Source organism: Labrus bergylta, chromosome 7, assembly GCF_963930695.1.
Source record: "Labrus bergylta chromosome 7, fLabBer1.1, whole genome shotgun sequence".
Classification (NCBI taxonomy): domain Eukaryota; kingdom Metazoa; phylum Chordata; class Actinopteri; order Labriformes; family Labridae; genus Labrus; species Labrus bergylta.
Window position 1 is genome coordinate 12368374 of NC_089201.1, and position 14006 is coordinate 12382379.

The following is a 14006-nucleotide window of genomic DNA, read 5'->3' on the forward strand; positions in this document are numbered from 1 at the left end:
ACCATCACCATCATCATTATGTTATTGAGCATTACCCGAATATGATGACCAGGATGTCCAACCAGTTCCACGGATCTCTCAGGAAAGAGAATCTTCCAATGAGAATGCCTCGGGACATGACCTTCACGATGACCTCCACTGTGTAGACGGCTGTGATTCTTAAAAAGAAGTAATAATAAAAAAGTAAAAACAAAATGGGATGAAAACATGCTGACATGTTTCTGTTATGGTGACAGAAACCTACCTGTGAAGACACACTTTATAAAAGAGCATATAAGATAAGAGTCATTTAATCAAAAAGTGTCTTCAGATCAATCTGTGTTAGGGCACGTGTTAGACAGATCAGGTGTTAGACAGATCAGGTATTTAACAGTGTATTATGTGTGGGGCCACTCTACCGAGACAGCACTACTGTCATTAACAGAATCTTAATGTCTGGCTAGAATCTTCCAATGAGAATGCCTCGGGACATGACCTTCACAATGACCTCCACTGTGTAGACAGGTGTGAAACTTAAAAAGAAGTAATAATAAAAAAGTAAAAACAAAATGGGATGAAAACATGCTGACATGTTTCTGTTATGGTGACAGAAACCTACCTGTGAAGTTAGAGTTTGTTGGTTAATCAATCAATCAATCAATCAATCAATCAATCAATCAATCAATCATTATTTGTATAGACACACTTTATAAAAGGGCATATAAGCTAAGAGTCATTTGATAAAAAAGTGTCTTCAGATCAGTCTGTGTTAGGGCACGTGTTAGACAGATCAGCTGTTAGATTGATCAGGTGTTAGACAGACCAGCTGTTAGACTGATCAGCTGTTGGACAGATCAGCTGTTAGAATGATCAGGTTTTAGACAGATCAGCTGTTAGACTGATCAGCTGTTAGACAGATCAGGTGTTAGACTGATCAGGTGTTTGACAGATCAGCTGTTAGACTGATCAGCTGTTAGACAGATCAGCTGTTAGACAGATCAGGTGTTAGACTGATCAGGTGTTTGACAGATTATGTGTTAGACAGATCAGGTGTCAGACAGATCAGGTATTTAATAGTGTATTGTGTGTGGGGCCACTCTATTGAGACGGCAATACTATCAGTAACAGAATCGTAATGTCTGGCTAGAGCTTCGGGTCAGTCCTCAGCTCTATCCCAGCTATGACACAATTAATCCTCCTTTCTACACTCTCTGAACATCTCAAGATCTGCCCTCTGCTGGTTCCTGTCGTTCCTGAAGTTTCCATGGACACAATTTATCCACAGGGGGGCCTCAAGGCTCAGTGCTTGATCCCCTCCTCCTCTCCATATACATCACCTCACTTGGTGTAGTAATCCGCCCTCATGGCTTCTCATACCACTGCTATGCTGACGATACCCAGCTCTTCTTGTCATTGCCGCCAGACGATGTTACAGTCTCAGCAAGAATCTCATCATGCCTTGCTGATATCTCTAAATGGATGAATGAACGCCACCTTCAACTCAATCTTTCAAAGACTGAACTCCTTGTCGTCCCAGCCAGTCACTCTATGCAACCACAGATCAATATCCAGCTTGGTACAACCAAACTTATGCCCACAAAGACTACTCGGAACCTGGGTAGACTTAGAACTTTTATAACAGTGGTCTAAGTCTCTCTAACTAGACTCTTCTCCTCTGTTGGCCCCCGGTGGTGGAACAAACGACCATACTCCACTGAACCAGCTGATGCTGATTAGAACTCTCAAGAACAACTTTTGATGTTGTTGTTGCTGATGACGATATATTAAATTAACTTGGGGAAAAAAAGTGTATTTCCTGTGTTTCCCTGTTTCCTGTGTGTCTCCTCCCCCTTCCCTGTTTGTCTGAACCCTGGTTTCCCCTCCACTCCCCACCCAAAATATTTAGTTAATTCAGTCAACCTGCAAACAACACAACTCAGAAGATCCCAAAGTCAGTGTACGGAACAACATCAGTGTCAAACATCTTCAGACTCTTTCACTCAGCCCAAACCGGCCAATCAGCAAATCGGCCAATCGGCAGCCAGCCCTCTGCTTTAAACCCTCCAACTGTGACTGTGTCCACGTCTGGGTTCCTATTTCCCAACAAGCCTTAAGAATACAGGTATGTAACAGATCAGGAGTATGATAGAACAGGTGTAAGATAGAATGTGTGTGTGCCTGTACTCACCCCAGAGAGGAGATCCACACTGGTGGATTTTTCATTGTCATGAACACACAGCTGCTCAAAATTGTCGCAATGACAACAAAACTTAAGACAGTTGGAAAGTTAAGGAAGACACACACACAACACATTTGCAAGCATACTTCAGGAGTGTCTGATCATCTCATCAGCCAATCAGGAAGCAGCAGAGTGTGACATCTCAAAGGATATGGATGAATGAGGACTCTGATGGCGCATTTCCTCAGCGGGTTGAACGGACTAAACAGGAAGCAGGATGGGCTGGAATCAAACCTGTGGATCGTCTTACCTTTCCCCAGGACCAGGAAGGTCTGCAGAGAGAGACATAGTACAGACACACAGACAGGTTACAGAGAGACAGGTTACAGAGAGACAGGTTACAGAGAGACAGGTTACAGACAGACAAGTTACAGACAGACAGGTAACATTGAGAGACAAGTTACAGACAGACAGGTAACATTGAGAGACAGGTTCTGGAGAGACAGGTTACAGACAAACAGATTTCAGAGAGACAGACAGGTTCAATTAACGAGAGAGACCTTCTGTGATTGGTAGAATGGATCCAGCTCCTCCAATGGGGTGTTGAGAAACTCAGAGGGCGGGTCTCCATAGAAGAATGGGAGGGGCTTCCCAGCCTCCAGATCGTTGGCTCTCTGGGGCTGGTTGGTCCCTGCTTCCTGTCAATAAGAAAGCCAATCAGAGAGGAGGATTCATGTTTAACTCTTAAAATTCTAAAAACGTAACAAAGTCTTTCCTGCAAAGATAATCAGTCAATCAGAACGTGCGATACATTAAGTTTTATGATTTCTGATTTTCCTTGAACGCCTCACAGTCAGCACCTTCTCCAGGTTATAATGAATCCTTCTGCTCGCCTTTGGACAGGTGAAGGTGATATGTTTAGATTTAGTCCCTGAATCTGGAGTCTGACCTGAGCCTTGTTCTGGAGTCTGCACAGGTGAACCTTTCCCTGACCTGTGCCTTGTTCTGGAGTCTGCACAGGTGAACCTGTCCCTGGCCTGGCCTGAGCCTTGTTCTGGAGTCTGCACAAGTGAACCTGTCCCTGACCTGAGCCTTGTTCTGGAGTCTGCACAGGTGAACCTGTCCCTGGCCTGGCCTGAGCCTGGTTCTGGAGTCTGCACAAGTGAACCTGCCCCTGACCTGAGCCTTGTTCTGGAGTCAAACTTAATTTCACATTTAGAGCAGCTGGGTGCAGATCAGGTGATAGCTGCATTACCTTAAGATTATAAATTAGATTAATTTCCTGATTAATTTGATGGACCTGAGTCATATATATATATATATATATATATGTTTTTGACTGTTCCTCAGGTAGAGTCACAGAGAAGTCAGTTCAGGTGTTCCCCCTGGATCACGTATGAGTCCTCTTTGATTCACCATAAACAATCAAATCCTCCAACACAACAATCTGTGCAGAGCTGGCTCCACCATCTAATGAGATGGTAAACATGTTCTGAAAACCTGCTGAGCGTTTTTATAATAAGTGAGTTTTTAATTAAACCATCATTTATTTTAATCACTGATACACCTTTAGAGAGAGCAAATGCTTCCTGTGCTGAACAATAAAAAAAAACAAAAAAAACCCATAACAATTACAGTAATAATTTAAATAATAAGTCCTGTTTGTACCTGGTTGCTCTGGTCTCTCTCGTCCTCAGTGTCAGGGTGTCGTTTGCTCCCCTCCGCTGAGGTTGCTGTGAAGTGTCTGAACACCTCCGTACCCACAGGGGGCAGCAGAGAGGCCAGCCTGCCATCACCTAGCGCTGCCCGAATTCCAACGTCACCTAGCAACCGCTCCCTGTGGAGGGACGAGGGGAAGGCAGATCCTGGTGTTTACAATATGAACTAGAGAAATAACCATAGACCTGTAATACGACATAGACCTGAAACACAACGTAGAGCTGTAACACGAGATAGACCTGAAACACGACATAGACCTGAAACACGACATAGACCTGAAACACAACGTAGAGCTGTAACACGACATAGACCTGTAACACGAGATAGACTTGAAACACGACATAGACCTGTAACACGAGATAGACCTGTAACACGACGTAGACCTGTAACACGACATAGACCTGAAACACGAGATAGACCTGAAACACGACATAGACCTGAAACACAACGTAGAGCTGTAACACGACGTAGACCTGTAACACGACATAGACCTGAAACACAACGTAGAGCTGTAACACGACATAGACCTGTAACACGAGATAGACCTGTAACACGACGTAGACCTGAAACACCACATAGACCTGTAACACGACGTAGACGTGAAACACCACATAGACCTGAAACAGGACCTGAAACACCATATAGACCTGTAACACCACGTAAACCTGAAACAGGACCTGAAACACCACATAGACCTGAAACACAACGTAGACCTGTAACACCACATAGACCTGTAACACGAGATAGACCTGAAACACGACGTAGACCTGTAACACGAGATAGACCTGAAACACGACATAGACCTGAAACACGAGATAGACCTGAAACACGACATAGACCTGAAACACAACGTAGAGCTGTAACACGACATAGACCTGTAACACGAGATAGACTTGAAACACGACATAGACCTGAAACACCACATAGACCTATAACACGACGTAGACCTGAAACACCACATAGACCTGTAACACGACGTAGACCTGAAACACCACATAGACCTCAAACAGGACCTGAAACACCATTGTAGGTATCCACTGAATGAAGCCGTAGCTTGACGCTCCCAGAACTCCTCTCTTAAGTAATTTTCATCCAAAAAATCCACGGGACCAAATGATCAAAGTTTAAATGTTTACTTAAACTTAAATAAACAAAAAACAGATACAGGTTAGTCCAAAACTATACAAAAAGAGAGATGAGGAGAGAGAGGTCAAAAGACTGTGTGGCTCCACTCTCTACTAGTCCGAACTGAGCCCAATTAAGTCCACAAGCCCCTCCCCCTCCCAGATCCAATGAACAAAAAGTATTACATGCATCCATAAATTTAACATGATGAGCAATAAGGCTCCTACATTACCGGCCCCTAATTGTTATCAATGCCCTTGAAACAATTACTCAAAAACATTAGCTTAAATCAAAAGAGCCCACATGTTATGTTAAACTAAAGAAAACTTCTTGTTGTTCTTCGTCCCATCGAATACTTGGCTTAGGATCTAGTCCATTATCATCAACGCCTCATCCTAATTGAGGGCTTGGTTTCCAGCACAGATCAAGTTTCCTCAGTTTCTTGAAGAAGACAAAGCTTGGTTATTGGACGCCATAGCTCATTAGTCTTGGTCTTCACTTTCACCTGGCGAACAAGGCCTTTCTTGTCGGGCTGGGTTGTCACGATTCTTCCAAGTGGCCATGAATTTCTCGGTGAAGTGTCATCCACAATCAGCACCACATCACCGACACAGAAGTTTCTTCCAGGCGTGGAGCTGTGTCAGGTATTCCTTGCACCAGCGTTTCCAGAAGACATCCGCAAGATATTGGACCTGACTCCATCTGCGGTTAGCATACTGGTCGTCTTTGTTGAAAACACCTGGAGGTAACTCTGGATTAACCTTCAGTAACAACAGGTGGTTGGGTGTTAAAGCCTCTAAATCATTGAGGTCTGAAGATGCCTTTGTGATGGGCCTGCTGTTTATGACTGCCTCTGCTTCACACAGCAAGGTATGGAGACCTTCTTCATCAAGAACCTGTTCCTTCACTGTGATGTTAAGAACTTTTCTTACTGAGCGTATCAGCCGCTCCCAGCTTCCTCCATGGTGAGAACCAGAAGGAGGATTAAAGTGCCATTGGACACCCTTCTGTTGCAAGGTATCAGCGATCTTACTGGTGTTCCATTCTTTGATTGACTTCCTCAACTCACTGTCAGCCGACCGAAAGTTTGTTCCATTATCCGAGTACATCTCCTTGACTTGTCCTCTTCTTGCAAGGAATCTCCTGATCGCGTTGAGGCACGCATCTGTGTCAAGTGAAGATGCGACTTCCAGATGTACTGCTCGTATGGCGAGACACGTAAAGATAACACCATATCTCTTTATTTGCCCTCTTCCTCTTTTCACCAGGAATGGGCCAAAGTAGTCAACACCTACTCTTGTGAATGGAGGATCGTCAGGCAGGACCCTGCATTCTGGTAGATCTGCCATGAGCTGCTTGCCAGTAGTTCCATGTAACCTTTTACAGGGGACACACTTCGACAAGAACTTCCTGATGGCTCCATTCGCTCCAGGTATCCAGAATCTTTGACGCAATTGAGCCAACATGTGATTCCTTCCAGCATGAGCTGTTAAATCGTGAATGTGTCTTATCACAAGCTTTGTGATGTGTGAATCCTTTGGCAAGATGACTGGCTGCTTGCAATCATCAGGCATTGCCGCACGGCTCAACCTGCCTCCAACTCTAATGACTCCCTCTTGGAGTACTGGGTTCAACTTGTAGAGTGAACTGTTTTTCTTTACCCTGTGATGTTCTTTTAGCATTGTCAAATCTTCTTTGAAACTTTTCTTCTGACAGTACTTCACGACTTCAGTTTCTGCTTCATTTAAATCTTCACAGACTAGCTGTGTTCCTTTGAAAGCCTTTTTGAACTGATTCACTCTGCTTTCACCATGTAATGTGTTTGTTTCTTTTCTCTTTGCTTTCAGTTCCTTAAGCAAATCTTTCAACTTAAGAAACCAGGCCACTGCACGCTTTAGATTTGTCCAAGATGAGTAGTAAGTCATCAATTGGTCCATCACATCTTTGGGCTCTTGCACTTGAATGACATGTGCTTGAGCCACTCTTTTGACCTCTGGGTCATCAACATCAAGCATTCCAGGGTCTGGATTCTTAGGCCACTGGTCTTGTATGCTGAGCAAGAAACTTGGGCCTGAAAGCCAGCTTTCATTCTTCAAGAATGCTTCCACAGTCTGTCCTCTTGACATGTGATCAGCAGGGTTCAAGTTGGTATTAACATATCTCCACTGAGAGGTCTGAGAGTGATCCAAGATTGCTGAGATTCTGTTAGAAACGAAAGTCTTGCATCTTGTGCTTTCACTGTTCAAGTACTTTAGCACAGCCGTGCTGTCAGTCCAATAGATTGAGTCTTGAAGTTCAAGTTCGATTTCTTTCTTCAGAAGCTTGTCCATCTTGACTGAGACTGTGGCCGCAGTAAGTTCCATTCTTGGTATAGTTGGAGACTTCAAAGGTGCGACCCTTGCCTTAGCCATCACCAAGGTGCATTGGGCTTCTCCAGATGCATTACGCAGCAGTAGGTAACTTGTTGTACCATAGGCATCTTCGCTTGCATCAGCAAAGTGATGTAGCTGTGAAAAGACTGGTGTACCAAACTGCTTTGTCTTGATACATCTGTCAACTCCAAACTTCTCCAGCTGTTGCAAACTTGAGATCCACTTTTTCCAGATCTTCACAACATGCTCTGGCAGGTCTTCGTCCCAGCTGTATTTCTGCCTGCAGAGATCTTGTAGGATTCTTTTGGCGGGCAGTGTCACAGGAGCTAGAAAACCCAGTGGGTCAAAGATGGAACTGACAAGAGAGAGCAGGCCTCTCCTTGTGTGTGGTCGATCTTTGAGGTTGAGCTTGAATTTGAACTGATCCGATTCAGCACACCAATGGATTCCCAACGCTCTCTCTATTGGCAAACTGCAGTCATCCAAGTCCAGGTCTTTAAATCCTTGTGCTCTTTCCTCTTCAGGAATCGAGTTAAGCAACTTCCGGCTGTTGCTTGACCATTTTGTTAGACGGAATCCACCTTTAGCCAACATGCTTCTCACATCAGTGCAAAGCTTGATTGCTGTGTCTTCATCAGTAGTTGACTTAAGACAGTCATCGACGTAAAAGTTTTTCTTAACCGTCTTGGCAGCTTCCTGTCCAAATTCCTCTTCAAAATCTTTTGCACATTGCTGTAGCGCAAAAGTTGCAACACTTGGCGAAGATGTTGCACCAAAGATGTGGACCAACATCTTGTGTTCAACAAGTTCCTGGTTGTACTTCCCTTCAGGCCACCATAGAAACCTGAATAGATCTGTGTCTTTGTCGCTGACCCTTATCTGGTGGAACATGGCCTCCACATCAGCCATAACCGCCACAGCTTCTTGTCGGAACCTCAGGAGGACTCCCACCAGAGAACTTGTGAGGTCCGGACCCTGCAGGAGCTGTTGGTTCAGCGATGTTCCTTGAAAACTCGCTCCACAATCAAAGACAACACGCAGCTTTTGCTTGACTGGGTGTCTGACTCCATGGTGAGGCAAATACCATGTACGCCCATCAGTTGGCCTGCTACCATCACTGTCAAGCTTCACTGCATAGCCTTTCTTGATGATGTCATCGATGAAAGCAACATACTCTGCGTAAAACTTGACATCTCTGGAGAATCTTTTCCGTAAGTTCAACACACGTTGTTCAGCGACTGTTCGGTTGTTTGGCATGTACAATGATTTGTTCCTCATCGGAAGGCAAATAGTGTAATGATCATCCACAAGTTGTAATGATTGCGACACCATGTTGATAAACTGGTGATCATCCTTGGACATTTCCATGTCTTCAGTTTGTCCAGCATCAGGAAAGTCCTGCTTGAACTGCAGTTGCCAGAGCTCCTCTAGCCTGGCTACAGAGATTCGATTTGCAGTAACTTCTGTCCGTTTGTCTGAATCCAACATTTCACTTCCACCTCTCAGAGGGCCATTCACAGTCCAGCCTAATATTGTTCTCACGGCATATGGTCCATCATCCACACTGTTGACCACTTCCAGTGGCTCCATCGCCTTGGGAACATTTGCTCCAATGAGCAATCCAACCTCTGATTCTATAGTGGGAAGTTTCACCTCTTTTAGGTGAGGCCAGCTGATAATATCCTCTTGGTGGGGAATATTATCTTTGGTTACTGGGATGTTGTCTTGTGAATACACCTCTGGAAGTTCAATAAACTGCTTACCTTCAAGGCTGCTAATTTCCAGTCCAGTCACAATGCAGGTGTTCACCACAGATTCATTTCCCATTGTTCGTAATGAGATGCTTGTATTGCGTCCATGCATGTTAAGCTGACTTATCAGTGACTCTGTAGCAAAAGTAGCAGAGCTACCAGGGTCCAGAAATGCGTACGTATTCACTGTCCTGGTTCCCTTTTGTGCCTTGACACAGACTGGAATGATTGATAGAACACAATCATCCTTACCGGCCCCAGTGACACTAAAGGTTTCAGTGGTTTGTACAAGAGCACTCGAGATAGATTGTTGCTCACAACTTTGTTTCATTGTTTCTTCTTGTGAATCTTTGTGCAGCAGTGTTGGATGCAGTCGAGAGCATTCGTCGCATTGAATCCTTTCTTTACAACTGCTACTCATGTGACCATGCTTCAAACATGCGAAACACAGACCTTTGCTTTTCAAGAAGTCAATCTTGTCTTTATGTGGCTTACTCTTGAGTTTTCTGCAAACTGTGAGGTTGTGTTGCTCTCCTTTGCAATAAACACAAGGCTTGCTGTTTGCGTCCACTGTTACAGGTTTTGATTTTGACGTTACCTGCTTGTTGTTATCCGTATTGACTCTGTTTTCAGTTCTGGGGGAAACAATGGCTGTTGTGAATACCTTCTTGGGTTTGAATGTTTCCGAACATTGTGGTTTCGGTTTCTGTCGTACTTGATCCTTTATGCTTGTGGTGGTTTCTATGTTTCCATACAGCGGATGTAACATATACTTAACTTGCTTGGTGACGAAGTCAACTAAGTCTTGAAACCTTGCTCTTTTCTTTGTCTTTTCTTGTATGTCACAAGCAGATTTTCTCCAAGTTTCTTTGAGCTTGTAAGGAAGCTTATTAACAAGTGCTTTTATGTTAGCTGTGTTATCCAAGTCTTCCATGTAACTAATATCTCTCATAGTGTTAGAGCAGCCTGTAAGAAACAATGCGAATGCCTGCAGTGCAACCCCATCTTCTGACTTGATTGTCTGCCAATCCAAGGCCTTCTTTATGTAGGCTTCTGCTATCTTGAAGTCATCGCCAAAAAACTCCTTTAGCATTTGTTTGGCTTTAGCATAACCAGCGGAAGGTTCCATGTGAATACAGCTCTTAACCAACTCCTGTGGTTGTCCAATTGTGTACTGCAGCAGAAATTGCAGACGGTCACGATGATCATCAGTGCGGCCTTCAACACCATGTTCAATAGATCTGATAAAGGATTTATACTCAAGTGGGTCACCCTTGAATGTTGGAATGTTGAAATCAGGAAGTAATGATGCTTTGTGATTCTTCACAAGGTATTCTGTTACATTGGCTTGCTGAGAGATGGCTTTGCATAAGCTATCAAGCACTGGTCCATTATTGACTTCCTGAGCAATTGAGGCTCTTAGTCGTGTTGCTGGATTTTCGTAGTGTTCATACTTGGGACTAGAGTAGTCAAGTAATGGTGGTGGTTGAAAAGCATTCGCCACTTCCGTTTTAGCAAACTGTGCATCAGTATCAAAAACACTAATGTCTGCTCGTGTGTATTCATATTTTTGCAAAACTTCCATTTTTGCATCTGACTCAGCAAGAGCAGTCTCCATAGCATGCATTTCTTTTCTGGCCTTTATTGCAGATTCAATTCTTTTTTGTTCAGCTTCAAACTCTGCTTCGCGACGTTTTTCTTTTGCTTGCAGCAAAGCCTCTCTGCATCTTTTTTCTGCATGCCAATCTGCTTCTTCTTTTTCTATCGCCAATTTATCCCTTAAAGCTTTAGCTTTTGCCTGTAATGCTGCACGTATTGCCTGTTCAATACGCTTCATGACCTCTTTCATCCATTCTTCACATTTCCAGAAGAAATCATTCATTGACTTAATTTTAGGATCAAACCAATTCTTCTGATTCTCCAAAAATTCTGCTTCCGTCATAAATCGTTGCAAACTAGAATTTAGGTCACAAAATTCTTGCTGCAAACCATTAAAGTCAACACGTAGTTTATTTTTCACGATGTCCACGTTAGCATCATCTTCCATTAATTGCTCAATTTGCTTTTCCATGCTTGTTAGCAGGGATAGCTTGTGCCTGCGTGCATTCACCTGTTTAGCCTTATGCTCTTCTACAGCCTTTTCCGTCATTTTTACTTTTCGTTTTTCACTGTCCTGATCCTCCATGATGAGTGAAAGTTCCATACTTATTTAGCAGAAATGGTGGCTGAAGAATGAGCTTTCTACGTACGTGAGTTCCACTTCAGTCAGTCTTGTGATGTTCTGTCCTCGTAACACCAGTAAAACAAACATGCACACACGCACACCCATGCGGTCCTTGTGTGCTAGCTTCAATCCAAAGACTATGGCAGAACCATAAAAGATACAACTTACAGCGTGTTTTCCTTCCAAAACATCCGTGAAATCCGTGAAAAGTTAGTTTTTCCTTCATCCGTTTCCATGAAGAGCAAGTCTTTTGACTAATAATGTAGGTATCCACTGAATGAAGCCGTAGCTTGACGCTCCCAGAACTCCTCTCTTAAGTAATTTTCATCCAAAAAATCCACGGGACCAAATGATCAAAGTTTAAATGTTTACTTAAACTTAAATAAACAAAAAACAGATACAGGTTAGTCCAAAACTATACAAAAAGAGAGATGAGGAGAGAGAGGTCAAAAGACTGTGTGGCTCCACTCTCTACTAGTCCGAACTGAGCCCAATTAAGTCCACAAGCCCCTCCCCCTCCCAGATCCAATGAACAAAAAGTATTACATGCATCCATAAATTTAACATGATGAGCAATAAGGCTCCTACAACCATATAGACCTGTAACACCACGTAAACCTGAAACAGGACCTGAAACGCCACATAGACCTGAAACACCACATAGACCTGAAACACCACATAGTAGTGTACTACTTACACACACACATGCATGCACGCATGCACGCACACATGCACACAGACACACAAACAAATTCTAGAATAGAATTTAAAATCCTTCTTCTCACTTACAAAGCTCTAAAGAGCTACTAGTGCAGTACTACCCTTCAAGAACATTACGCTCCCAGAGTGCGACCTGGTCGTGGTACCTACGGTCTCTAAATGTACTATGGGAGGTAGAGCCTTCAGTTATCAGGCCTGCTTGTGGTACCTACGGTCTCTAAATGTACTATGGGAGGTTGAGCCTTCACTTATCAGGCCTGCTCGTGGTACCTACGGCCTCTAATTGTACTGTGAGGTAGAGTCTTCAGTTATCAGGCCTGCTCGTGGTACCTACGGTCTCTAAATGTACTATGGGAGGTAGAGCCTTTAGTTATCAGGCTTCTCTCCTTTGGAATCATCTTCCAGCAGCTATAGGTTAACTGGCACCTTGAGGTCCTCTCTCTCTCTCTCTCTTTGTGCATTTACAGTACATCTTACTGCATGTATCTATTTGTATCCCTGTATCCCTTTCCAAGCTCAGCATGAACACACACACACACACACACACACACACACACACACACACACCTAAAGTTTCTCTCTCTCTCCTTCTCCCTCTCGGATAAAAAAATCACACGTGTCTGCGTCTATAAGTCAGGCTGCGTGTAGTACTTAGACAACGCACGTGCGTGTGTAGGTGTTGCACCCATGAAAAGACCAGGACTCTGTCTTCCGTTTGGCAACTTTATTCTTCCCGGTGCTGTATTTTTTTTAAGATTATCTTTCTTAAGAAGCATCGGGTCCTCACAACAAAAACGGCATACATGCGCATTCATCCTTTGACCACGACTGCAAGCAGGCCGATGATGTCATCAAAACCTAAAATTAAAAGAGTTCATAACAGCTTTTTAATTTCTGTGTAAACTAACATGAAATTGTAGTACCTGTATGTTTTTTTAATTAACAAATTAAACAAATGTGAAATAATATTACTGGTACATACAGTACTTTCTAACTTATAGTGTAGTGTGCTTTCTTCTGTCAAATTGAATTGCATACAAATATTTTTAGGTCGCAACATAACGCGTGGGACTTTTATGAAATAATCACACGTACGTGTGTATGTGCGGCGTGCATGTGATGAACCATTCCGCACGCCATAATACACACACACACACACACACACACACACACACACACACTCATCTAAAGTCTCCCTCTCTCTCTCCCTCCCTCGCGCGTGTGTTTCTAGTCAGGAGCGTACTACTTACACACACAAGCATACTCACAGCTGTGATGGAGAGAGGCTTCTCTCTCTGCTCCTCTGCAGAATGTCTCCTCGCTCCTTTCTCTTCCTCCAGAACTCAAACAATGACATCCTTCAGCCGTCTGTCCTCAACCGTTTCACCTGTCCTGATACCTGTCCGTCTGTCTCTAAGTCTCTCAGTCTGTCTGTCTGTCTTCAGTGGTCTGCCACTCGCTTTCTCTCTGCTCTAACTTGACTTCATCCAGAGTCTTATATCTGCAGGGTCCGATCCCCACAGTCTCCTGTTTTACATGTTGGCCACACCCTGCTAAAGGCACCATCCCACTTTGTGAATGTTGCTACGGAAACGGAGATGGGTTTTTTTCTTTAACATTTCTGGGCGCTTTTGATACTGTTGCTGCGACCGCACCTCTAAATGGCTCTGCTTCACCATCAGCCAGCGCTCTGATTTCATTTACACACACACACAGACACACACACAGACACACACACAGACACACACACACACACACACACACACACTTCCTGTTGTCCAAATATCTTCTTCAGAACATCACGGTCTGTTCCTAGAAACAGTGAAAGCATCATCAACACGCGCGCGCACACAGACACACACGCGCACACACACACACACACACACACACACACACACACACACACACACACACACACACACACACACACACTTCCT

The 14006-nt window shown here is 43.8% G+C and overlaps 1 protein-coding gene across 2 annotated transcripts in view; it reads right to left on the minus strand.

Annotated features, from left to right (window-relative positions):
• The window catches only part of LOC110001688 (sodium channel protein type 4 subunit alpha B), a 48180-nt gene extending 34616 nt beyond the window's left edge, over positions 1-13564 (minus strand). The window contains exons 1-6 of one of the 2 annotated variants that reach the window (XM_065956754.1): positions 13338-13564; positions 3827-3995; positions 2719-2856; positions 2372-2490; positions 2168-2257; positions 36-158 (exon numbers count right to left, since the gene is read on the minus strand). In XM_065956754.1, the coding sequence (XP_065812826.1) occupies positions 36-158; positions 2168-2257; positions 2372-2490; positions 2719-2856; positions 3827-3995; positions 13338-13426 (728 nt within the window). In that variant the 5' untranslated portion in view covers positions 13427-13564. The remainder of the gene's footprint in view (positions 1-35; positions 159-2167; positions 2258-2371; positions 2491-2718; positions 2857-3826; positions 3996-13337) is intronic. The other variant, XM_065956753.1, reaches the window with a different exon arrangement.
• Between the last annotated feature and the right edge of the window lie 442 nt (positions 13565-14006).